Raw genomic sequence first — 27127 nt, 5'->3', positions numbered from 1 at the left:
AATAAAGGTGCGCTGTTTCTCATGCTGGGCATAGGCAAATCCAGCAGCCCAGCAGGGAGAGGCTGCACGTGTGTTCTGTGCAAGCAGACCACATCTGTACATGGCCAGGTATACAGAATACATAAAACATGAGTGCACACAACACTGTCCTGAGAGTGAGTGTCTGCTAGCACAAAACGTGCTGTGGGATTGGTCTACATGGGCTGTCCCTCCTTATGAGTTTTTAGTTTGGGCTCTTCTCCACCTTTGTGCCTCTGTGCTCCTTTAGGCTCTTGGGAGCCCCCTTGGATGGGCTGGTGGCTCCCTTGGTGGGCCTGGGAGCAGCTGAGGAGGGTATTATTTGGGCTCCTTTGTGTGTACACAGGGGAGCTCTGTGTCATTGAATTAACTATGTAGTGAAGGAGAAAACATGCCACAGACACTGAATTTAAGAATATTAGTTTAGCACATTTGAAATGTCACGGTGATGGGATGAGGTGGAGAAACTAAGGCTGTCCCTTACTCTAGAAGTTGTTGTAAGCATGAGTATCTCCTTTAAAAGAAGGGAATTGTGTTACAGATAATAAGCTTCAAATGGTGAGGGTTTGTCACAGATGTTAAATGAACTTTATTTTCACCTGCATTTTGGGATCAAAGTGCAAGCTTTCTCAAATGCTCAGTCTCTGACTTCAGGTTGTCTGTGTACTACATCTTTTTCAAACTTGAAAACTGTTACACAATTAATATGTCCTTTTACTTCTTAGAAAATAGTGATGTGAGTATAACTCAAGCTTATGCTGTTTTACTGTCCTTGATGTTCACCAGCTTAAAGCACAGCTTATTTTGGTGACTCTTCCCTGTATTAGCACTGTCAAATCAGACTTTAGAATAATGTCTGGTCTACAAGAAAACATAATAAAGGTAATGCTGTTCTTCCTTTCTAGGTGTGAACTACAGAAAGGATTTTTTGCTTTTGAGAGGCAGGGTTGGAGAAGGAGAAGGGTGAAAGTGCAATGAAAATGAGTCACTTGCTCTCATAGAGTGCATGTAGCCTGGAAACTCCTTTGGATTACATAGTACTTTATTTTCAGCTTGAGAAACTGCAACATGCCTGTCTGAAACAGCTGCTGTTGTGCAGAGGGTATTGACACTCAGAATAACACTGGTCAGAGCCAGAATAAGGAGAAATTCACCACCCTTCTTAGTCTTAGTGATGGGGATGAGAAACTATGTTGAACATGCTGTTGTACAAAGGTTGCTGGAAAAGATTTTGAATGCAGAAAGATGCGTTTGCAAGGTCTGTAGCTGATTGTATATGTAAAAACTGGAAGTACCTTTGAGTGGAAAAACAAAGGAGAGAGAGAAAGGAGAAAGGGTTTAAAATCCCATCAAATTTCTTTGTTGCTAGAAAATGTCGTCTCCAGCCAAGAGCTTGCTCTTCGTTGAGCAGGCTCGTGAGGGCTGTGGATACTGACATTGATAGTGATTTTTTTCATCCATATTTTTCCCTAGTGTGACACATTGGTTATTGGGACCCACTCAAACTGCTGTTCCTTTTCATAGTGGAGTCAGAGCATACTTGGGGTCATATGATGATTAGTTTCTAAGACTTGTCTGTGTGTATTATGGGGTAATGGTTGTCTTGGTTTGCTGTTCACTAGGTCATGTTCTTCCTCTGATATAAACTGAAAGCTATAAAACAGCTAGGGAAGAGAGTGGGAGAGAAAGGATTATCTTGCCCTGACTGTAGCCACTTGCCTTGAGAAACAGATTGACAAAACTCCTGGGCTTTGCACAGGATCCCCAGCACATCCACAGAAGGGGAGAACACTGCCCTGGCAGCTTTAGGAAAAACACTGCTGCAAACAGCAGACCTTACCTAGGAGTTAGGGAGCTGTGAGGGCAAGACAGGCTGCATGGATGCAGACAGAAGACTGCTGTCACAAAAGTTGAGATCCTAATGGTGCTGTGTAACTGTTAAAAGTATGTAAAATATATTCCTTCTGGAACTTACTGAACTCCATTTCTGTAACATGTTTTGTTGCATCTTGCAGCACTGCACTTTGCTGAACAGTAGATTACATCTGTTTCCTATTTCAACTGCTACTTTCTGTTATGTCTTTCTGGCTAAAACCAAAATATTAATTTCTGTAATCATACTAGAAATGCTTCAAAGATCACAATTGATTTTAAGTTACCTGGACTTAAGTGGTTAGCAAAGACACAATGGAAAAATCATGTAGCTTGTCAGACAAAAGTATTTTAAATTAATTTCTTCCTATAGAACTTGCCTGCACTATGAATTTGTCCTTAGGACTTAGGTCAATGCCTCATATTTTCCTAGTGACTTCTCAAATGTAAAACCAGGTAGTAGAGTTAAGGCAGTAATAAAACATAAAGAAAAAAATAGATATATCAAGAAAAAAAATTAGATAATTGTACAAAATTACACTATAGAAGAGTCTAGATTAGATTTAATTGTCTTGTTTGTGTTTTTTTCAGCTCACAGTGCATCAATCAGATGAAAGAATTAAAAGAACAATGTGAAGAAAGGATAGATGAGCTTAGAAAAAAGAGTAGAGATGTACCACAAATCAAAGAAAACAAAGACTTCACTGAAGATAGCCAGGTATGGTTTGGATAATTTCTTGAAAATACTTTTTTTGTAATTCTTAAGTGTTTCTTTACCTTTCTGTTATCTCCTGTTAGCATTACTCCATCTCATTAAATTTTTCACTACTTCAGCATTTGTTTAATGTTTCTGATCTGTGGGAAATAGGGTAATTTCAAGGACAGAACAAGGAGATGTCCTGTAGGAGATTCCAAATCACTGTGTCTCTGAGATGGGCAGAATTTGAGAGGTGATGCCAAAAGTGGTGTGGGTTTAAGGAATATTTACACAACTGAACTTTAGTTAACAGTACCTTTTGACTTTGTTGAAGTACTTAGTTGCTTTGTGTGTTAATGATGAGGATAAGCTGTGAATCACTTCAGAGAAGCAGCAAACCCTGAATATTGTAGTCCAAGGTTCATCTATAAATTTTTGCAGAAGTCCTTTATGTCAGCATTTTACTGTAGAAATAAAGGGATAATCAAATGTCTTAGCTGTTTAATGTCAGATATTCTGAGCCAAAGAATCGGAAATTCATTGCTGAACCTATTGAAGGCTCACTAGGGTAGGGCATGCTTGGCAAATAGGCTGGCTGCGTGTCAGCTGGCTTTTTCTCCTGGGGCGCAGAGGGTGGCAGAAAATCCTGTGAAAAGGTTGATTTCAGTTCATCCTGTTGTCATTGCATGTGAATTATTGATGCTTCTTCATTGATGTGGGATTTGGTCAGGAATAGGATTTGATTGATTAAGCTTATATGGATGGCCCTGGAAAGAGCCAATCAGGCTCTTGTGTGAGAAGGCACCCAGTTTATTTCTGTATCAAAATAGCCCTTTCTTCAGGATCACTGAAGAAACAGAGGTTTCAGTAGTTAGGTGTTTCACATGTGACTGCAGTGGGGCCTTTACCTGAGTGGCCTACTCTCATTACAAAGGCAGTGGAGGTTTAGTGGAATACACCCTTTTCTCTTTGGTTAGGAAAAGGCTAAATTTGATGGCTTCAGAAGTGGAAAGGGTAAGGCAGTGAGGGATGAATCTTGGATTTACAAAGAAGGGAAAAAGCGTGTGAGAAAACAGCTAAAACGTCTGCCCAGAGATTCCCATAGGTAATGGTTTCAGTCCTCTATGTAAAATGGGGGAGACAAAACTACTATAGTAGCAAAGTGACCTTTTATCCTGGGAACCTGCACTATGTGAGAGCTGCAACATGAATGAAGCATTAGAAACAGGAAGTGGTATCCAGTTATGCCTTAAAATAAAAGTTACAGCTCTTGTCAACAGTTTTTATAAACAGTATCGAATAAGTAGATAAAAAGTAAATAATAAGTACATCATTGTAAATAAATAGAATCTGCATAATTTGGAGAGGATGTATTAATCAAATATATCTTGTTTAAGAAAGTTGACTTAGGGAAGACCCTAATAAAGAGATGGCCAACTTAATTTTTAGTGTGGCTTTGCAACAGGTTTTAATTACAATTACTTGCACTAGATTCCTTTTCTTTGTTTATTTGTGTATGTGTTTGTTGTATTTTTGAGGGTTTTTTACCACTTTCAGTTTGGAAGATAAATTATCTGAGAAGGAACTTGAGGAGTTTTACTGAAGCCCCTCCCTCTGCAGGACAATTTCAGTCTCCTGAACAAAAGCGTGTAGTTGGAGGCAAATTTTACTCAAAACAGATTATCTGTAAGGCAGGGCAGGTTATCTCTTATTCTTTTTATATATAAATAGGGTGGTCTCAAATGAGCTAACGGATAATATAGCTACTGCCTAAATAATTTCAGTCTGTTTGTGTTTCCTAGTATCTGTGGCAGTGTTTCTTTGGCAAAGCTGTAACTTTCTCAGTTGTTTGCTTGCCCAAGAATTTCAACCTTTTGCTTTTATAAAAGCATACACAGTTATAGTTAGTGCAAGATGACGCTGACAAATTTATGTATGTTTTTGGCCAGTGTTTTAAGCTGGAGTAATTCCTATTTTTAAGATGTATGTGCTTATGTAATAGAAAAATCTGTCTTAAAACAGAAAGAAAATGGAGTGTTGGTTGGTTAATAACTAAACAGCTTTACTTAGCGCTCTATAATTTGAAGAATTATGTATACTTCTTGGCTGAAGAAAATACAGTATGTTAAATTACGATCTTTTTATCCAACTACTTAAATTTTTAAAAAATCAGTATAAACCTTTTGAATCTATTTGACATTAAGAATTACTTAGCTAGAAATTTAAGGCAAGTAAAGGGATTTTGCATGTGTAATTAATAGGTAACTTTTTGCTGTTAAGTCCAGGCTCAGTATTTTTGCAGAAGAATTCATGCCCAACAAAAAGCGAAAAAAGGTCTTACGTTCAGTTTCTGATGACTTCTACTATAGAGAGTTGATCTTAAGGAGCTAAAATGTTTACATAACAGAACCATGTTTAAACACAGTGTTTTTGTTTTACTGATTGAAGGAAGATGGAGTTCTTCTGAATATCTTTACTGCACTAACCAAGCATTAATGCTAGATTAGTTGCTGATACTGGGCTTCATGGTGTTGACACAAAAAGATCTTGTTCTGCCTGGCTTTGGTGGAAATTAAGTGCTTTTCAAAACAGCCAAGTAGTCATGCTGCAAATCTGGCTTCTTGGTAACTGACCTACTTCTGTCTGTGGTCATTTTTCCAAATGACTGAATGAACATTTGGCAACATAGTGTTTTACTGCCCTCCTTAGATAAATGGGAACCTACAGTCTTGACAGTACCAATGACAACTGGTAACAGAAAACAATACTGTCAACTGTGAGACTTCCTGTACCATAAGATTGCCCAGTCATTCGTATGGTACCAGACACAAAGAGGTTTGTATCTCTGAATGTGCATATGCTTGCTCTTTTTCTGCATATTTGGCTTTTTTTTTAATGAAACAAAAAATAAAAATGCAACCAAAAAATCCCCATAGAACAAATGGGTTTCCTCTCAATTCTTTCTCTTTGCTTGTTCTCGTAAATTCATCCACAAACAACTGAGCTCTGCTCTTTCCCCACTGGCCCTGGCTTTATACCCTCATTTAGTGTTTCTAAGATGACAGTGGGGAAAGAATAACTCCATATATCAGGGCAAGCAGGGTCTTGACTGCATGAGCAATGACCATAAACAGAACAGCCTGAGTGCTTCAAGGGGTACCATATGAACCATAGGCCTACATTAGGGGAAGCATGCCCATCCCATCTTTTCAAACCTCTTCTACCTTCACGCAACTCCAGAAACATGGAGGACATAGCCAGAAATCACCATTCTCTACAGGCAGCTCCAGATTCCCCTCCTTGAGTATGGGCTTTCTTAATTTCACCTGTGTGAAAGCCCCTGGGTACATCCCTCAGTTCACTGACCATCTTTCATTTTCACCTGGAATTAATGGTGAATCATAAGTTGAGTCCTGTGTCTCTTAAGAGGTATACTACAAACCTACCTTCCCAAATACTTAATTCACGTGGTCTGGGAGTAATTTATGGAGAGGTGATGACATGGCATTCTGGAGCTCCCTATTCCATATGCTACAGATGAGGGGATTCACTGACAGGGACAGCACCAAGCACAGGACTGCCAGCCACTAGATACTGAGATAGGGAGGAGATGGAAGCGGGTCTCAGGTAGGCAAATATGCCAACTCTGACATACAATATAACCAAGGACAGTAATCTCATCATTAGCTGCAGTTAAATAAGGTATGTTGAAATTCTGATGCTGTTACATAGAAACATTACTGCATATTCAGAATTGTACAGTACATCTATTACCAATAAAAATTTCAGTCCAAATATTTCTGAGTGTGTTGGGATTTTTTTCTCTGTGCAAAATTCTTACGTAAATTCTACTTCCCTTTCCAAATATAGGTGCAGTTATATAGACCAGTGCTTATCTGCTGCATTCACTTTACAGGTTGATACTCAACTGCCAGCCTTGAAGCAAACAGGGTTCAAGCAGGCTGACTTGGAACAGCAGAAAACCAATGAAGATGTTCCTAAAGCAGTACCTACAATAAGAAAGACAGACCTTATGCAGGCTAAAGGTGAGATGAAAATCCTTGTCTGGCTAACAACTGGTTAAGAAAGGTTGTTTTCTGTAAACTGAACATTTAGGAACATTTTTGTACACCAAATAAAGATGAAAAAAATGACACCAACAGTCTGAACATCAGTCAGGTTTCCAGCTGAAGGAAGACTTACTCAGATTTGTTGGTGCAGTTTTGTTGTAGTAGGTATGTTGCACACATCAGAAAATAGAAATATTCACAATTCTGGAGTCATCTTCCTCATTTAATGTGGAGAAAATACCCAACTTTTGGAAGGAATAATTTTCAAGCATACTTAAAATTTACTTTCTTAGTAAGTTTGACATATTCAGCCTGGTATCCCTCCTCCATGTGGAATAGGTGAAAGTTAGGCTTACAACAAACACACATCCATACTTCCCATGTGTTGTCATTGAGCAAAATGCAAGTGAAAGAAATTATACAAATGGGTTTAGGTTAGTTAGCCTAATGGTTCCTTTTGGCACTAAACTTCAGAAACTATTAATTTGAATGAATGTATCCTTGTATGTCTGTTTTGCATAGGAGTGTGTGTGGTAGAAATTCAATTCTTAAATTTATTTACTCTTACATGCTATCTTAAATTACAATCTTGTGAGCATGCAACTCTCATTTTAGAGAGCTAGCAGCTGAAGACAGCATCTACATATAGTTTAGTTGAGAAATTTCATGCATTTTTAAAATTAGAAATGCAGATACTGGTGAAAAGATATATGCTAATGTCAACTAAACATTATAGTACTCTTGCACTTGAACAAGAACAGGCTTGGACACTTGCAAATCTGCCTATGTGATGCTTTGTCCTGAGCTACTTTTTTGAACACCAAATCAATTTTATTGTTGATAATGAGATGTAACACACAGAAACCTAATGCCTATATAGGTCACCACAATTTCTATTTAAACTTCTCTATTTCTTGCCCAACCACACATACCAAAATTTTAAGGAAGCATGAATCTGTTGACAGTAAATAAAATTTCCTTATTTAGCTGTTCCCAGTAGGAAAAACACAAGTTGTCTTATCTTTGGTATTTATCTTTGGTATTGGAAGATATTATTTCAGAGGAAACCAATCATTTAGTGAGAAATATAAAGCGTTCTTTATTAAAGGTTTTTAACTTGTGCCCCACTGGAAAGCATTTTGTTTTAACTCAGAATCATTTTTGTTGTTTTCAGAAAGAACAGACAGCCCAACTGACATGAGAAAACAGGACCCTGAGGCAGAAGAAGAGCAGCTTTCTAGTCAGTTGGAAAAACCTCAAGAGTCGCTCAAGGCTGCTGCAGGTCACAAGGAGATGCTGCCTGTGTCAGAGAAGGACCCAAATCCACCTGAGGATGAGAAACATGTAGCTGGGCAAGATATGTCAGAGCCAGCAGCAGAGCAGGCTGCCAGTGAGGAAGTTGAGAGGGAACAGTTCCTAAATTACGATGATAAGCAGGATGACTTGCTCCCTGGAAAGGCCGGTTTGTAGCACGTCATGTATTGTTAAAAACAGTAACAAGATGAAAAGTAAAGAAATTAAAGTGTGGAATAGGGCATGATTTCTACAACAGTGGTGGAAGCTGGCCAGACTTAATACAAGTTTTCATAAAGGCCAATGTGATATGGAAGGTGTCAGTCCTGAGCAGTCACCTACAATCCATGAGTTAAAGATGGAGGCTTCTGATTGTGCAACATGAAGCTGCCAAGCTGAGTTCATCTGCATCACCCTAACAGCCCTACTATCTCTCCAGTGGCTCTACAAAGTGTTGATGGAAATTCACCCCAAAACTTTTTGGTATTGGGGCTTTAAAATAATGTGATGCATCTGAAAAGAATGAGATGTTAATCATCCAAAGCATTGATGAGTAGAGGACAGACGCATGGATGTTTTGCAGTTAGTCTTTTTACAGTGTCAGTGTGTGAATACTAGCTATTCGTATTTCAAAATTAGCTACCATGAATAAAACTGGTGACTCGGACTTCAGATACCTGAAGTTTACTGTTGTGAGTCTTCAAAAACATGGATGAGATATTGTAACGGTGCCAGTTTCTGGCATGTGTCAAGTGACCCTGAGCTACACATCTCAACAGCACCAAGCAGCAGAGTATTGATACTGTGGCTAAATCTGACCAGTGTCTAGACATTCCACTGTCTTGAGGGATTTGGTGTCAGTAGCCTAAAGTAATCAAAAGGCAGCCTTATGGCAGTCAGAGCAGGAATTGATGCCCACAAAATATGCTGTTTATGCTTTTCTAGTAAACGCATCCTTAGAATTTTAGGTTTCAGTGTTAATATTGTTGCTAACTTGGCAGGGATAAATAATCTCATCTGCATTGCTAAAGCAGTATTTTTCCAGCTAGTCCTAAAAGATGCTGGCCAGATCAGGCTATACCCCAAAGAGATGTAATTACAAGTTACCTAAACTGTTTTAATTTTCATGGAAGTAAATAGCAGAAAGATTAGATTTTTAAAAAATCATCCAACAATTAGTGCAAGGAAAAATCTCTGCCATGCAGCCCATGAAAACTCACTTTCAAAGGCCTGCATTTCTGTGAGCTAAAAAGGCTAGGAGGATGTTCAGGCTTTATTATTCAACCTTACTGTACAGGTTCCTTGTAGCCAAAGGAGCTTAAGGTAGAAAGACTTCTTCAGTAGTCCATGGCATCCTCTTTCAATAAGAGCTGCTTCTGAAATTTTTAGACATTTAGGTCCATAACTATAAAAATCTATTGCATGTGGTGGTCTGAACATGAATGACATAAGGCTTAAAATTTTCAAGCCTCTTTGTTAGCCGCTTACTAACTGGAAGGTTTGTTTTAAGAACATTTAGAAGAGAAGCTGTGATCCATCTTAAGTGAGGTTTGCTTACACCTCTCTGCTGTTACCTTTTTTTCTGGTTGATTATTTGAAAAATACGGACAATAGTTTGGCAATCAGAAATTTTACCATTTATGTCTGAGTCCTCTATATAAAGAAATGTGATAGTCAAGAAATGTTGATTGAGAGCAGTTAATGGCTGGGTGAAGGAAATCTTCTAGGAGAAAAGTACTTTTGTGACAACCTGGCACATCATTTAACACTTTTTACTATAGTTATAGCATTCTTCTTGCTGGACAAGCTAAAACAAGAAGGGGTTTTCAGCAATTACTTCAGGTTTTGCCCTTCCTTAGGCTGTCATTCAGTGTATTCTGAAATGATGCAGTGCTCCTTCTTTATATTCATCAGAGTGCTAGCTGATTTTGCTATGCTTTCCAAATCCCAAAAGATTATCTTTTATCTACTTTGGCAGGATTTACAGCCAAAGTTGCTCTGAAAATTAACACTTCAAAGAAAAAATAATATAAAAACCTACTCAGAAGAGCAATTCATTCAGCAGCAACCTAATTCTGTGGAAGATGTTTACAGTCACTCTTCTTGTGTGCAGATGGTATAGCATAAAATGACTTTATTTTAATCTTCCAGACAAACGGGACCGTGAAGCAGTGAACCAGGACAAGGATGTCGATTACAATTCAGATGTGAATGAAGCTGAATCAGAAACTGACAAGCAAGCAGCACTTGCTGGGAGTGAAAATGGTAAAAAAGAAAAAACCCAGTTTTAACCTAAATATGGTTAAAGCGTTAAGATCATATTTTGCATGGTATCCTGCAACAAGTGATACCTAGCTAATTTCTGGGTTTTTTTTAACTTTCCCCCATGTTTGTAGTGTGATGTATTTTCTGCATCATTGAACCTACTCGTTAATTGATATCTGTAACTTTACTGTACTATATAGTATTTAATAGTCCTTACAAAATTTGTTTTCTAGATAGAACTTTCTATATGAAGAACTACTGCCTCTTAAGAGATTTCTGTACCTTTTCCTTTTCCTTTTTTTCCCCTCATTAGTTCAAAACCATGAAGATACAAAGAACCACTTACCTGACAATGGTGAAGGACGACAGAAGTGAACAAAGGAAGGTCATGATACAACTGAGTCACCTCTTCCTCCAAATGCAGCAATGATCCAAGCAAAGTGATCTTAGAAAGTTTTGATTATCTTCTAAAGGCTTGACTAAGGGCCCAAATGAAGTAGTATTTTCTTGTGAAGTTTTAGTACTGTTGCAGTGAGGAAAAGAAGTAAATCTCTGGAGGCTTGATTCAAAGCATTTTGGCCTCTGCAATGGCTTTCTCCTTCCTATCAATTATAAAATTGCAATCAGGTAGCAATAAAATTAGTAACTTTGAAGTTGGCTACCTTGTACAGTCATACTTCTGTAAGCCTATGGGTGGATTGGTGGCAGATGATAAGTCCTCTGACAAGGATGGATCTCTCTGCTGAGCAATGCACAGTAGAGAAATCCCCAGCTTAGTTTTAAGAATTTAAGGGGCTGTGTTACTGTAACAGAACACAGGAAGGATGAAAACCAGTCCATGCTGCAGTCTACCCTTGTGCCTGTTCTGGCACTTTTTTACTGCAACACAGACTGAGAAAGCACAATTGTAGTCTTCAGATACTATGCAGAATGATATATGTACCTGGGCCTCTAAATTAAATTCCTACAGTACACTGGCAAGATGTGTTCTTAGCTTCAAAGTTTTAAAAAAAACCAAAACATTCAGACAATAGAAGCTTCTTGCTAAGAGATTAGCCAGGAAGATTTTTCTGAAAGCTTTGCTGGATTCCACAAGGTCAGTACTACAGTTTGGCTTGGTTACCACTACCGGGCACAAGTGTAGCATAAAAATTCAAACTCATAAACTTTTCATGACAGAAGCCCTCTGAAATGCTGTCCTATAACTACCCTTTACTCCACCCAGACACTGTCTTTTGTGAAAACAGAAGAATGCAAATGCATTTTGTACAACAGTTGCTTTGTAGGACAGCAATCTCAGCTGTTCAGCGTGACTAATCTTCTCTGCTGGACTTAAGGAGGTAACCAGATTATGCATATAGAAGACAAGGCAGTGTCTTCCACAGGTGAAGATTTAGTTGTTGTGAAGTTGTATGTTAATCACAATGTATCATCTTGTTAATGTTCTGCAGTCTTTTCTGTAACTTGTTAAATGTAAACTAAAAACTATTTTACTTGCTGTGAGCTACAAAATGCCCTCTACTTACCACAAAGGCACCCTTTACTGCAGTCCAACCACCATGTATAACCAGCTGGTTTAAGAAATTTTTATATTTGTGTCTGCTCCCAAGACTGGCACCTGTGTTTAGAATATTGTGAGTATGAACCAACCTCTATTGAGACAGCACAGCAGCCAGACAGCTGCCAACTTGCCAACCAGCATTCCATTTTAAAAAAAAACAAATTTGTCTTTGCTTTCTGTTAAAGCATGTCACTTTGTAACTCCTTTTGTGCTGTGTCATTCTTCAGTGTACTAGTTTATAGCTCCTGTACCTTAAGATGAAGCTAGTTCTTTTGGGTATGAAAGGAGTCATCAAATGAAAGTTAGAGTTTAAATCAAAAGATACTTGTTAAGCCTAAACACAGAAACAGTTCACTAACAGTTTTTCACCATTTAAGTAAGACCTAACTGCTCTAGGCTACTACAGTCAATACAGCAGGGAAAACATGCTTGTAAACAGGACAGAAGAGGAATGAGGAATGTCTTTTGACAAGTATTGGGAACTCAGGTTACTGGGATTTTTTTTTTTTTGCAAGTAATGACATGTTTGAACATCAAAGTGTTTACCCATAATTTGGATAAAAATATTTACCCATTTTCTGAGCATTTTCCTAGGACTTAATCTGTAAACAATTATGCAGCTGGGATTTAAGTTGACCAGGAATTTAATATTGATTGTTAAAAAGCATATATTCTAACAGTAAAAAATAGACAGTGAAACACTATATTCAATTGAATGAATAGCTTTACCAGTATCAAGTTAAAAATTCCAAAGAATCAAACATTTAAGGGTAATTAATATATTGCCAGAGGATTATTTTAAAACTAGTTGTTTTGGCTGTGCGTCTGTACATCTTTGGGCTTCTCCTAGCCAACTGGATGTTGTCCTCCATAAATATGACCACCTCTGTACAAAGCACACTTGCAGACCTCTGAGGGCAAAGGGTCTGAAAACATCCATAAGAGCAATGTTCAAAATGAAGGAATACAGTTTTATTCACAGTGACTCCAAGTGCTTCAATCTAGATTTCTAGTAGGCAAGAGGCCTATATATCTAATGTACAGAATTTTAGAATTAAAAGAGATTAATTTGGAACTGTGGTGTATATAGTGTTGTCTCTCACTGAAGTTTTTTGTTGTGTGAGGCATTACTGCTTTTCCCTAATCATCTTGGTGTTATATTAGCACTTTGGTTTGGTTCTCTTTCCAACTAAACTTAATCCATTTTAGGTAAGCATTTAAAAGTAATCTTCTCTAGTGTACTGATGGTATTTTGTACAATTCATCCAGTTCTAATTGTAATGAAAAGGGGAAATATTATTATTACTATTTTCTTGGTTCCACAAATCACATGTAATTTGCTTTGTCTTTTACTTGCTGCTTGCTTTGGAGAAAAGGCAAGTAAAAGACTTGAGCTACTGTCATGTAGTTCAGGATCTTTAAGATGGGAAAGATTTTGTGACTATTTACAAGAAGCCAGATGAATGTTCTGTGCCATTTTACCTCTACATATTCCAGGCTTTTTATTCTTCCTTTGGCAGCTATATGGAAGCATTCAAATATATTAATCATGATGATAAGCAAACATGTAATGTGATATACCATCTCGTTAGCAGAGAATTTGGGAAAAACATGTCTTCAGGACAGTACTTCTGCTTATTTCAGGAAGCTGCAAATTGCTGGAAGACAAGTGGGTGTTCCACTTCAGAGGTTACTCATTGTTTTCAAGCTGTAGCTCGGCAGTGCTGCTGCTCAGGGGATGAAGCTGAAGTGATATTAATTCACAGTAAAATCAGGTTATGGTATTAACACCAAAAAATGTCTTGTAGGGCCAGTATGGAGTTACAAGCTCATCCCTACAGTGAAAGTCATTGTACACAAAAATGAAGAATTGTCATGTCCAACAAAGTATTTGCTTGTATGGCCTGGGTATGATTTGGCCAGGGCCACGTCCACTTTTTTAACAGTTTTTCCTTGCTTGTAGCAAAGGAAAATAATTTTTTCCTTGGCTGCTCTTCTGCTACAACACAACAGCTTACCTCGGTTATTTCACATCTGAAAGCTTGGAAGGCATAACTATTCCAGGAAGGCAGGGATAGGTTTGGGGCTTCTCCAGTTTTGGAAATCTACGTGAAAATTACTACAGAAGACAATAGGATGCAGCAACCTAATTGCAGTCAAAAATGGAGAATAAAAATCATGCAAATGTAGCAATCCCTTGTTTGCATGAGCAAATACTAGGATTGTAACAAAGTTGCAGAGTTGGTAAAATAGAGTCTTCACTGTCTGGTACTATTGCTAATGACTACTGGAGTGTCTGCTGTGCAGATGCTCCAGCACTTGGAGAACAAAGACAAAGGAACAAATTCCAAATATCCAGCTAGGAATCATTCACTGAACTGCTCAATGACTAACTTTCATGTGCTCTTGATCTCTAGAGATCATTTCAGCTTGGAGGATGTAGTGAGGAAAAAACCCCAAGATTTCTCTACTTGTAAAGTGAGCAATTCTGATACAATTAAACAAAACTACAGAAACTCAAAATTTCTCCAAGTGACTTTGTAAATGCAGTAGCTTAGCTGTGCACATCAAACATGAGGCTCTATTGCATGATTTTTATTCAGTTCCTAATGCACCACTTTGTCAGAACACAGTAATAAAAATTATTTATGATTAAAGTCTGTAATGATATCAAGTAGGATACAACATTCTTTAATAATACAGTTGATTAAGATCAGTTTCACGCACAAAATCCAATAAACTTTATACAAACCACTTTAAAACAGCAGTTGTCATTCAAATCACATAAAGGCAGCAGACTACAGCTATTCCATGTGACAGTATTTTTATCCTGGACGTCCCTCGTAGTCCGAGTGCAGCACTAGTTATTCCCTCTCTGAGAGCTGCTATCTGCTACAGATATTCTTCAGGTATTCTAAAAAAATCTCTTGTACTTCAAACAAGCTTCACAACTGGGAAATATTTGTGAGGAGAGAAGTCAAATTCTGGAGGAACCTTTAAAGAAGATTTAAGATTAGATATTAGACAGCAGTACTACTCCATTTAATACTCATTACAAGAACAACGTGCAGACAGAAAAAAAATTAAACAGCAACAGATTGAAAAAACACAGTCCTTGTGGCAGACAGCACTCTCATAACTTTGTTCACACAAGCTGCTGTTCCCGCTATTGTAGAGTACCCTTATACTCTGTTGTCCAACATGCTTTTCCCCATTTTTTTTCTCAAAACTTTTATAGGTTAGAATTTTCCATATTTAGTTAACTACAACAAACTATTTCCAGGGGAAAAATAAAGTTACTTGTCCTGTTCGTAGAGTAACTACAGCTTGAATGTGCTCATTTGGCTCTTAAGAGATCTATGGTGGCTTTACACAGAATTAGATGAACCATTCATGTTGGAATATCTCCAAATCATTGAATCCAACCTTAATGTATGTATTACTACTTTTTATGTTCAATTGAGCTGGCATTTCCTTACCTTAGAGTCTTTCTTGTGGCCTCCTGCCAGCAGCTTCATGACCACAATATTGGGTTTTGCAACTTTTAGAATTCGATTGACCTAAACATAAAACAGAAAGAAGTCTTCAAGTCAAAGCATTTGACCTCACAATTATTTCAAAGATAATACTGTAATGTTGATATTCTATTAGCAATACAGGAGTTTTCTTACAGGATCTGTTTAACAGAGGTCAGACTGTTTCAGATTTGTTTTTAAATCTGAAACAGCTGAATTAATTAAATTTAATGAAGGGTAAATTTATTTTATTAGTCACTTTTAAAAAAATTTGACAGGCCACAGAAACCACAGCTTTAACAATTCTTGAACAAAAACTTGGGAACTACAGCAAGTTCTGTGGCACCCACACAAATAAAGTATAGATAGACTCTAGGCATCTAATCTTCAACATCGCAGCACAATGGTAAGAGGAACTCATGCATGAAATTGGTGGCTTTTTGCATGGAGGTTCTCTGGATGTGCTCAAAACTACCTCTTAACTATCTTGGCCTCAAATGGATAGCTCATGTGTGAGTACCACCATGATCCAGAGAGGAAAAAGTGAGTCCTAAATTCTCAGAAGAACCTAATCCTGTAACTATTCTTAATCTGCTTAGATGTGACACAAAAAGCATCCTCCTTGCTCCAAAATACAGTCACAGACACTTAAGGTTTTAGGCTATAGACAGAGGGAGAAATTGCTACCCCTGTTTACAGCTCAGTGCTGAGAAAACTGCTCCAGGGAACAAGTGCCAAACTCAATCCTCTTTTCATCATAATGATATTCAAACCTATTTTCCTCACCTCTCAGGTGAGGAATTCTCAGGTCTGAATTACTAGATGCCAACTAAGCATGACAGGCATGTTATCACTGTCTGGTTAAAAGTGCTGTGCTTTTAGAAAGGGGCTAGAAGGCAACATGCAAGGAAATAAGCTACTATCCAGCATCTTAGGTCCACAGCAGAGAGAACTTTTTTTTTTAACAGCGAGCACAACTTTATGCTAGCCGATGTACTGAAACAGACCACTGTCTACTCTTTAATCAAAGCACTCAACTTTGCTCACCACTTTGATGAAGTACATTTTGGATCTCAAGGAGATCCAGCTGAAAAAAACCACTCTATTTTGAGCAAATACTCGTTTTCCTAGTATTTCAGTCTTACCTCATTGTCTGGATTCGGAATATTCTCAAGAATCATTTTAGCTTGCTGGTAGTGCTTGCTAGCTGCCATGTAGAGATCTGATGACTGAGGAGGTGGGCTATACTTATTTAAATCAGACATTTCCTAGTGTGTTACAGAAAAACATAAATACATATTAAAATATATAAAATTGAAATTAAAAATTGCCAGGAGATTGTTTTTATCACATTACTGTATTCAAGAGAAGAGTGACGTCAACTAAATTTTGAAATTTGAAATCAAGTAAATATTGAAAAAATCAAAACTGAAGTTGGAAATATTTACTTAAAATGGCAAAACCCAAGCAACAACACAGTGCTCAAGTACTACAGTGAGCATAATGAAACATAATGAGATTCTCATAATCTTTATGAAACAGTCTCTCTCTTGAACAAGTCGCCATTCATTTGCTTTAACAGTGGCACAAAACAGGGTATGATATTATAGGAAAAAAGTAGATATACAAAGCTACACCAAGTCAGATGCTGAAACTACAAAACTTCATTTTATATAATTTTAATTCTTCAAATTTTTTCTTGATTACGGATTAAAAAAAACCTTTAATGACAAGACCATGATAATTTCTTAATTTCCACTACAACAATTTGTAACATTAAACTGGGGAAGAGTAACTGGAATAGAAAATAGCACTGTTTCAATACAGACTAACCCCACAAGTGAGACTAATAACCAGCTGGGTGAGCAGCCAGGGGTACTACAAACATCTAGTTCAATATGAGCCAGCAAAGTGGTCTTACTACAAATCAGACAAGCCTCATATGGGATTATACTAGCAGGAGTATGGTCAGCATATCAAGGAAGGTTATCACCCTGAACTCAGTATTTGTGTTCTGTTATCTGAAATACTGCATCCAGGGCTGGATCCACTCAGTTCAGGAAAGCTGAGATGTGGAGATGGTTGGGTGCCTAGAGCATATAAGCCACAAGGAGAGGTCAGTGGACCTGGACATTTTCAATTTTTACAGGAAGGATGCTAATGGGTAATTTTAATAGCAGCCTACAGCTACTTGAAAGACAGTTACAAAGCTGTCAGAAGACAAAGATTCCTTGTTCATAATGACAGACAATGTAACATGAGAGGTGACAGGTTGTGGCTTGGTAATTCAGACTGGTATTAGGGAAAAAAAATAGTGCAGCCCTCAGTTATTCTATGACTTAAAGGACCAGAAAAAAATAACTGGATCAGTTTTAACCAAAGAGGTTGGAAAATTTTCAACCTTGACTTTTTAAAGATTTGTCTAGACAAAGACACAGGTAATGTGATTTATAATGCTATTTCAAGAAGGACCCTTGTCAAGACAAGCCTCCACTGGTTCCTTCTAAACACTACTCAAAATTTTTTTATTTTTCCATTTGCTTGCTGCACTAATAAAAACATGCTGCTGTAATTAACCACAGCCAAGAAGTCTGTTAATAGACTTGCATGAGATTTTATTTTCATGCAACTCAACAGAACCATCTTAAAGTGCCATATGAGGCCAACTGGTAAATATCTAAGTTTATAAAGACTTCAATAACTTGCACAAGTTGTTGAACATAACATAACTTGCACAAAACTAAAGCTGGAAGTCCTGGCCATTGTGACATAGCTTCAATGTGAACTTTGAGGTTATTTTGACCATGACAGTGCTTAAAGCGACTGAGTAAATGACTTCTGTAAAAGCATGGGCAGCATCACGTTTGAAGACTACTCACTTTAAATTGCAGGTAGTGCACTGGAGGTGGTGTTATAACACTGTTGAATGGAGCAAATCTGTGCTCATATCGAACTTGTTCACTATCCAGTTCAAACTTAGGTTTTCTTACTTTGCCATCCATGTCAAAGGCAATCATTGTCTAAAAGATAAAGATAAATATAGGGAAAAGTATTAGCTTTATGTCATATTTTGCTGTGAGGAAGACCAAAATGATGATGTAGATGTAACTGGAAGGATAGAAAGACTGTACCGAATTTACCATAGAAAATTATAAATTTGAAATTAATTTCCAGCACCACTACAAAAAAAGAAGGCATGCAATGGATGCAGGATCCCTATTGCAAAAAAATTTGAAACAAATAGAACACAAGTGAGTTACCTTGTACATCCCAGCGCACATATTTTGGTATGCTTGACTCATGGTGATCTCTCTGCTGAGAGGGCGAACTGCAAATTTTACAAAAAAAAAAATTTCTTACTTCAGTGTAAGTACATGTATTAATTTCAGATCAGAGGAGTTCTTCCAAATTTCCACAAAGTCACAGAACTCTTAAATATATTTTAAAATAACTGAAGTATACAAAGCCTAGACATGCATTTCTGCTCACCTGACTCCTGGTTACATAAAAAACCTTAGGACACACCTACCAGTCACATGAACACAGTTTTCCTCTGAATGGAATAAACTGATCAGTGGTATTCCCGTAACATTATAAAACACTCAACAATAGCCTGAGATTTACAGTCCATACGCAAGAGGCTTAGTGCAGGGATCTTTTTGACTTCTAGGGCTAAGTTGTTAAAGCACTTCTTATCCCAATAATCCTGACAGCATTCTTTTAAGTTTCCCTTTAGTTTCCAGTGTTTAATTAGTGCCAAACTGCCCAACACTTGGCATCTCAAGTATATTAGTAATTTTCTGAACTTCTAGAGACAAGGGAATTTAGTTTATATGATCCTGAGCTGTTCATATCCAATTGTTCCCCTTGAAATGGTGGCAAGGAAAAGAAAGGCAAACTCACCATTGTATCATTAAGAAACAGGCTTTAAGAATCTCTAAAACCAAATAGAAATTACAGAAATATGCTGCAAGTCTAGTGTTTGAATCTAGTTACAGTCACTAAAAGCATAATTCTCCAGGAATTATAAACTCTGAGATGGTCCAACACATAACACAACTGAAGAAACTATATACGGTGAATATAAATGAGTTTGTGTTTTTCTGAAAGATCTAGCTGAAAGTAAAATACTAACTAAATAAATAGGAATTCTTAAAAAGTTTTACATTCAGCCTTCATAAACATTAGGATATTTTTCCTACCCATATCAGTGTTGCCTGTTTAAATTTTGAATTTTAATTCTACATAGCTGCACGAAAGGGAAAAAAAAGGCATGTTAACACTCTACACCTAGGTACCTTTCTTCTTTTTCTTGGTTTTCTTACTACTACGGCCTTTCTGTTGTTCCTCCATTATCCTCTCCTCTGCCATTTGAGAGCTGTCAGCACGGCTCAGCGTTGACATCAGCCAGGCGTAGAGGAACTCGGACAGGTACCTGCACAGAATCCGTACGGAGCTGTTACGGGCTGCAGCGCACCGCACTGTACCACAGCACCCAGGCATTTGCTCCAAGCGGTAAAGGACATGTCCTGGCAAAGGACAATGCTTATGGGCCATGAAAACTCTTTGTTTCGCATGGCTGGAATCAACACACTGGTCTTCATTCGTGTTCTGGTTCAGATTCAAACACAAACAGCTCAAGGTATGCAAGCTTCTTATACAGTTACTAATTGAAGTCTAAGCTTCTTATTTCATAACTCCTGTAAGACCAAATTTTTCTGGAACTCTTCTGCCACCAAATCAAGTAGGGTTTTTTTTAAAGATACTGTGTTAATACCTTTTCTATTTTTGTAATGACTTGTTATTCTGAGAAACAAGACTGACTGACAAAACTGACTTTTTCAAGCATTAAAAAGCTGTAAATTATTACATAAAGGGGCCAAGCCCACAGACACACAACATCCATATACAGTTCCTTCAGAGTTAAAGAGACAACTTTAAGAACATTTTTTAGAAAGTGGAAGTGAGTCCAATAAATCTCTTATTTGACATCAAATAAAAAATAATAGGAGAAAAAAATAGAAAAAAAAATTACAGATTTGGAGCACAATAAAAATTTAGTAATAGTTATAAAAAAGTTTTAATCTGAAGAAAAATTACTGCGAAATTTGAGTTTCATTTGCACATTACCTCTCAGAAACTGCTGCTCCTTTTTTTTCCCCTGAGAAAGCAGTTGACATGACAATTGCAACTAAGAGTGGTTTTATTAAAATGATAGAGGGAAATAAGGGCAGGTAAAAAAATACTGTCTAATACAAAAATTGATATTACTTATTGAGTTACTAATTGAAAAATATTGCCATCTTCTGGTAACTTCTGGAATATTAATTTCTTCACTGAATACTTAATCCACTGTTGAAGCAACACAGAAATGTGATGCATTGAAGTTTGTGCCATTCACACTGTTTTAATCTTTCAGTAAGAAGGCTTATGGCTTACATAGGAATCTCTTGGTAGTTTAAATTTTTTTTTTTAAATTCTCTTTTGGCACAAGCCATTAACTATGAAAAATAATTAATGTGAATAGAAGTGGAAAAATAAAAGTATTCTGTTTCCAGATAATGTGATCATTTTCCCTAAAGGTGCAGGATGTCTCTTCAAATATACCCCAGATAAGAAGTTAATTTTAGCTAGTCAACTTTCAGATTACAGTTATGACTTAAAACTTTGCAGAATTTTCCAGAATACTAGCGATCAATAAGACTAGTGATCCTGATACTACAAAGGCAGAAAAGAATAATGAAAATTGCAGTTCTCTTGCATGCTTCTTGCCTACCAAAATCACCACACATTTCATTCATTGTCAATGAAAGACACTCTGCCAAAAAGCTAAACAGAATGAGAACTACTATTTCAGGAAAAAAAGGTACACTATTTTGTAAGTTTAAAAAGCTAGAGACCAATGGATTTTTTTTCTCCACTTGTAATATCATAAATAGGTAAACCAAACAGTGTTGATCAAGCTTGAGATCATAATATCATATTTCAAGTCCCTCCATCTAGTATGTGTAATTATAGCTCTCTGGGAGCACGCCTCCTCAAAGAGCTGTCAATAAAGCATCTTCTTACCAATAGATGTAGTAATATTCATGCATACTGTAAAGTTCTAACTCAAAGCCACTGAGAAGATACTGTATCATAATACGAAGGTTGTGATATAGGACCCAGGTGCCCAAGCAAGCCAAATGTTGCCTTTGTGGTTCCTGCTTCAGTAACATGCTATGAAGCGCTGCATCTACTTTCTCTGCCTGTTGAAAAAAACAAAGGACCTCAAAGTAATAGACAGAAGAGGAAAAATACTTGACTGAAACAGCACCCTAAGCCAGACACAAATCTTAACAAATTGGGTTGGTAAATTTATGCTCCACATTAAAAGATGGAAATAAGTCTAGAACTGTCAGAAAACTGGAAAGATACTCACCTAAGTAAATTCTGCTGCACAGAACAAAAATATGCTATACAGTAATATAGCAAGAACATTAAATAGCTAAAATTTGTAATTTTTAAATGTATTTGTATACAGATCATTAGCAGTCACATGAGCACAATCTCAGAACCCATTACATGCTGTTGTTCATTGTTCTATATAGACAATAATTACTTCTTTAAAAAAACCAAACAACTAGCTCTATTGAAAAAATAATTTTATAAGCTTTATGTGCAAGAAACACACTGTGTTCCACCAGAGTTAATAAAATATTGCCAAGACAAATTTTGTCTTAAGAAGAAAGTTCCATGGAAGACAGCCTCTCACAGGTGGAGTATCATCAGTAAGCCTAAACAGAACAATCCACATAACCTGCTACAAAATAAAAAACAGTGCCTCGGCTACAATACTACAACAAACTCAAACCATCTTGAAGAAAGTTGGAGCATACAAAATCTCCCTCCAACTCCAAGTTCCTCAATTGTTCTCCTTGCCATATACATCTTAGGAAATATTTTATTATTATATGGCTCTCACTGCTGAGGAAACTTACTTTCAGCAAGAGAGAATATATTTTTTCTTCTCATCTCTCCCCATTCTTGAGAGATGTCCAAAATAATTTTTATTTATATCAGAGCACATATTTTTAAGAGTTTTTTTTTTACTTTCTTTTTAATAATTATAAAATTTTGCAGTTTACATCTTATGTAGGTATAAGGCCAAATTTTCAAAGGTGTCTTGTAAGCACACCTTGTCTATCTCCCCCTGGTTACATCTTGCAGACTGATAATCACAAGCAGGATAGAGACTAAAGCTGTACAGTTACCATTAAATTACATCACAACAGGTCATTCTGAAGTCTACTTATTGGACAAAGTTAATCTTAAAAAATGTAGTATGTTTTTGTTCAACACATGTAGCACAAAGTTTTTGGATGCATTCTAACAGTTTCTTGTTAAATGTGCTAAATTTTAGGAGTCCTTGTCTTAAGGATTCTCCATCATTGATTTAGAATTTAGTACCACGCTTCACTCTGGCAGTAATATACCTGGAAAGAAACTTTGCTGGCCTGCTGCCTAGGACATTACCTCATCCTGTAGTGTGGCAAATTCTTCAAGGATGTGACCTAGTTTATCTCTCTGACGAGCTCTGTTGTGTCCATGAATTTGAATCAGACTACAGAATGGCTGAAAGAAGCAAAGTGTAATTTTAAATTACCAATACAACTTTGAAACTACAGAAGTACTATGATGTCTATTTAGGCATCTGGTTTATACATCTATATTAGGAGGTGGGTTCCTGACTACTCCCTACAAAGTACAATTTAGCAGGAAAGTAAACTCTATGGAGTTATGCAAGAGCCAAATTCTCTGCACACAAGTTGATGTGAGATTAAGTCAGCATCCTTTAGGAAGGTCACCACAGCAAAATGCTTGAGGCTAAAGAGGTATTTCTTATGCCTAAATCCATGTGCCCAGGTGGTTAAGGTGGCCAATGGCATCCTGGCCTGGATCAGAAACACTGTGTCCAGCAGGACCAAGGCAGTGGTTGTCCCTCTGTGCTCAGTACTGGGGCGTGAGGCCTTGCCTCAAATCTCATTTATTTCTGGGCCCCTCACAACAAGACACTGAGGGAGCATGTCCACAGCAGAGCAATGGAGCTGGTGAAGGGTCTGGAGCACAAATCCTGTGAGGAGAGGCTGAAGGAGCTAGGGGTGTTTTTATTTTACCCTGCAGAAAAGGAGACTCAGGGAAAGCCCTATTACTCTCTACAACCACTTGGAAGGAGGGTGCAGCCAGATGGGGCTCAACTCTTCTGTCAAGTGACAGGACAAAAGGAAATGGCCTCAAGCCGTGCCATGAGACATTTATACCGAATATTAAGAAAAATTTCTTCACAATCAAGTTTGTCAAGCATTGGAATCAGCTTCTCAGGAAAGTGGTTAAGTCACCATCTCTGGAAATATTTAAAGAATGTGTAATCATAGGACTTAGGGGTAAGGTTTAGTGATGGACTTGGCAGGGCTGGTTTGGACTCAATGAGCTTGGAGTTATTTTCCCACCTAAATAATTTTGATTTCATTAAGATTTTCATCATGCTACATTCACCAACAGAATCTTAAACTTAACAGAATGTTAAAATAATTTCATTTTTATTAGTGATATGCATTTATGACATGAAACTACTCTGTAAAGAGGTAGTAGATGCAGATTTTTTATAAAGTGAAATGCTAAATAAAAATATGGAAGCAGAAGAAAACCAGCAATAATTACACCGGATTTTTAAAAGGCACTAACATTTAAGATGGCCAACTTCTTCAATTTTGCCTTCATGTCAGGTGTGTAAAATAACTTGTCTCATTTTCAAATGTATGCAAATCTGCCAAGTTCTCACACACACATACAGGTTATAATAGGAAAGAACACTTACCCGAACACAGTGTGTGACAAAGGAATCAATATAGTCTTTTGCCTGGTGGTTATTATAAAGACAACACCTAAAAAGGAAATATCCATGTACGTACATATTTTTACAAATGCCACCAGTCTATATAGCACAAAACAAAAAAAGAAAACATGAGTGCAGCAACAGCAACCGAGTCCTTCATACATAAGCACTATGTACAAAATGTATGGTTTTTGTACGTTTGTCATTGCTCTTGTAAGCAGAAATATCTTTTCATCAGACATGTAAACATAACCAAGTACACTCAAGATCCACTTACTTTGGAGAAAGTACTGGAGGACTGACGAAAGATCTTAAGGCATCTTTTACCATGTCTTGCATGAGATGAGTGCCAAACACCTTCTTGTTATCTACTAGGAAAGTTGTCTAAAAGTAAAGATGTGTTTTTAGAAACATGCTTTAAGTTATAAGTAATGCTGTAGAATTACTAATAGAAAGCTCTGGCAATACTTTTTTATATAATAAAATTGTAAGATTACATTAAAAATTAAAATGGTTCAACTAGGTCCAAGGTTAATGACTCAGAAATACTGAGATCTGACACTTCTGTGATATTCCCAGGACACCAAATACAGCTCTAGTACTTGCATAATAGAGTGCATGCAAAATTGTTTAATTTCTTGGATGATAAATCAGACATTTCTGAAGATTAGCAAAAAATATGTGCCTTCTCTGGACACAGATAAGGATGTATCTCCAAACTACTGCTGATGTTTTTCAATCCCTCTGGATGCTACTACTTACATCAGTCATGTCTGATACTCATTTAACTTCCCTCCATGAGTGCTGTGTCTTTCTTACATGGCCCTTCAGCAGCTGAAGAAAAAACTCTGCTGTCAGGCACCCACAGGAATTACACAAACACATGTAGTGGAAGGTGAGAAAACACACACTAGGAACACATTTTACTCGCCCACAGTTATACAGCCCATTGGCTCTATAAATGGTTTAATAGGGATCAAATGTAAAGAAGTTCTGGCATCTAGGGGCACCCTATTATTCTGCACCAATCATCAGTTTTACTGTTGTAGCAATAGAAGCAGTTTGTACATTAAGTTCTGTCCAAACAGGGAGATTAATAAAAATACCAATCCCAAAATGGCAAAGCACACAGAGAGCAGCATAAAAACGTGTGCACAGGCACAGCTTTATGGTGGAGAAAAAAAATTAAATGCTTTCTGTTTTAATTAGCATGTACTAAAATGATAAAAGAAACAGTGTTTAAAAATTATTTTAAAAATAGATCAAAACATAAACCTCCCTATACAGAAAGACAGAATGGTTGGCAGTGAAATGGACACTAAAGATCATCTAGTTGTAAACTCCCAGCCATGGGCAGGGACACCTTCCTGGCCTGGAACGCTTGGTGGGGCATCCACAACACCCCTGGGCAGCCTCTTCCCATGCCTCATCATCCTCATAGCAAAGCATTTCTTCCATAATACTTAATACTTAAGTATCACCAGAACATTTTTTTTTTTACCACTTAACTATTATTAACTTATATGAAAATTGTTGAAATACTTAAAGAACAGGAATTGATAACGAATACAGAAGTATTTTATTAATAGACATAATTAGGACTTGCCTGTAACAGGGATCTTGAAAGAACACATGGTGATTGTTCACTAAACTCACAGAAAAAGTCCTAACATATATGTAGGAAAGGAAAAAAGACAAATCAGGTTAATATGCCAATTTATATATGTATAAACGTACACCAAATCATTTTTACACACACACATGCATATTTCCTAAACAAATATATAGCTGTGTAAATACACCTATATTTTGTTTAAAAACATACATAAACAGCATAGCAACAACAGCTTGCAAGAAACAGACCATGAATAGTTTGAACAGAACAAAATATATTTTGAAGATTTTCTGCAATTACTTGTTACTTAACAAAATGATTTCTGAATTTTCAAATGCTACAACTAGAAAGATGACAGTAAAACAATACTGTGACATTATTACAATCATGATGTAACTATACCAGGTATTGAATAAAACTGAGAATTGATTTTAAAAAAATTATTTAAACACAGGTAAGGTCTAAATGGTACCAGGTGCTTCATGCGAACACTCCTTTCATTAATTAACAGGAAATAGGAAGATGAGAGCTTCACTGTAACTGTATCTCTTATCAGTCAGTGAATGCATGGATACCAAAAAATATTTCAAGCTCTTAAGTGTTTTCTAATAATGTAGGCAGTAACTAAGAGTAACATCAGTTATTCAGGAAAGAATATAAGCTGGTGCTTAACTTCAGGCCTATTTAGGGAACAGCATGTTAGGGAACACCTATTTAGTGCCCTCTTGTGTCATAGGCATCTGTGCAGAATACTGCTTAATGAATTTGAAAAAAATCAGACATATAGCAAAGAATTATGTTCTGTTGCTGTAGACACAGCTATTCAACCAAAGAAACTTGCTTGGCCTTGGCCAGTAAGACACATAATTATTTAATGAATTACAGGAAAAGTATGATGTTTGAGAGAAGAAAAGGTCTTTATCAAAAGAAGAAAAGTAGTAACTATAAGGAAGGATAGTAAATTTTGAAATTGAGCCTAACAGTTAAAAACACCAAATATATACATAGTGGTCACTTTTCTCTCCAGTGAGCAAGAGCATGCTTATATGGAATGATTGTTTTCCAAGTCACATTTTCAGATCTTATTTCTGGCAATAAATAAGAAATATTCATGCTTACCAGTATACAGTGCAAGTTACTTAAGTTGACTACTTCACATACAGTTTTTATTCGGTCTATTAGTTTGGAAAAATAATTGACCATTTCCTCCCTTTTAATAATTTTTGCATATCGAGGGAAAGTTGGTGGCAGCAATCTCTGATTAACCAGTGGCTCAAACCCCATCATAATAGGATGATCTAAAGGAGGAGTGGAGAGAGACAGAGAAAAGCTGCATTTAAGTTGTG

General features: G+C 36.9%; 2 protein-coding genes across 8 annotated transcripts in view; one reads left to right on the top strand and one right to left on the bottom strand.

Moving 5' to 3' along the window:
• The window catches only part of GOLM1 (golgi membrane protein 1), a 36893-nt gene extending 26021 nt beyond the window's left edge, over positions 1 to 10872 (top strand). For all 7 annotated transcript variants that reach the window (XM_064405319.1, XM_064405316.1, XM_064405315.1 and 4 more), the window contains 5 exons: positions 2482 to 2608; positions 6504 to 6633; positions 7832 to 8119; positions 10102 to 10215; positions 10529 to 10872. In XM_064405319.1, the coding sequence (XP_064261389.1) occupies positions 2482 to 2608; positions 6504 to 6633; positions 7832 to 8119; positions 10102 to 10215; positions 10529 to 10590 (721 nt within the window). In that variant the 3' untranslated portion in view covers positions 10591 to 10872. The remainder of the gene's footprint in view (positions 1 to 2481; positions 2609 to 6503; positions 6634 to 7831; positions 8120 to 10101; positions 10216 to 10528) is intronic.
• NAA35 (N-alpha-acetyltransferase 35, NatC auxiliary subunit) overlaps positions 10860 to 27127 on the bottom strand; it is a 28913-nt gene continuing 12645 nt past the window's right edge. The window contains exons 12-23 of the mRNA XM_064405311.1: positions 26901 to 27079; positions 25773 to 25832; positions 24444 to 24550; positions 24149 to 24215; positions 22807 to 22905; positions 21361 to 21539; positions 19590 to 19726; positions 18552 to 18619; positions 18171 to 18311; positions 16437 to 16559; positions 15256 to 15336; positions 10860 to 14770 (exon numbers count right to left, since the gene is read on the bottom strand). Coding sequence (XP_064261381.1) covers positions 14711 to 14770; positions 15256 to 15336; positions 16437 to 16559; positions 18171 to 18311; positions 18552 to 18619; positions 19590 to 19726; positions 21361 to 21539; positions 22807 to 22905; positions 24149 to 24215; positions 24444 to 24550; positions 25773 to 25832; positions 26901 to 27079 — 1301 coding nt within the window. The 3' untranslated portion in view covers positions 10860 to 14710. The remainder of the gene's footprint in view (positions 14771 to 15255; positions 15337 to 16436; positions 16560 to 18170; positions 18312 to 18551; positions 18620 to 19589; positions 19727 to 21360; positions 21540 to 22806; positions 22906 to 24148; positions 24216 to 24443; positions 24551 to 25772; positions 25833 to 26900; positions 27080 to 27127) is intronic.

The sequence above is a fragment of the Passer domesticus genome, chromosome Z (assembly GCF_036417665.1).
Source record: "Passer domesticus isolate bPasDom1 chromosome Z, bPasDom1.hap1, whole genome shotgun sequence".
NCBI classification, from domain to species: Eukaryota; Metazoa; Chordata; class Aves; order Passeriformes; family Passeridae; genus Passer; species Passer domesticus.
This window is presented reverse-complemented; position numbering and strand designations above follow the sequence as displayed.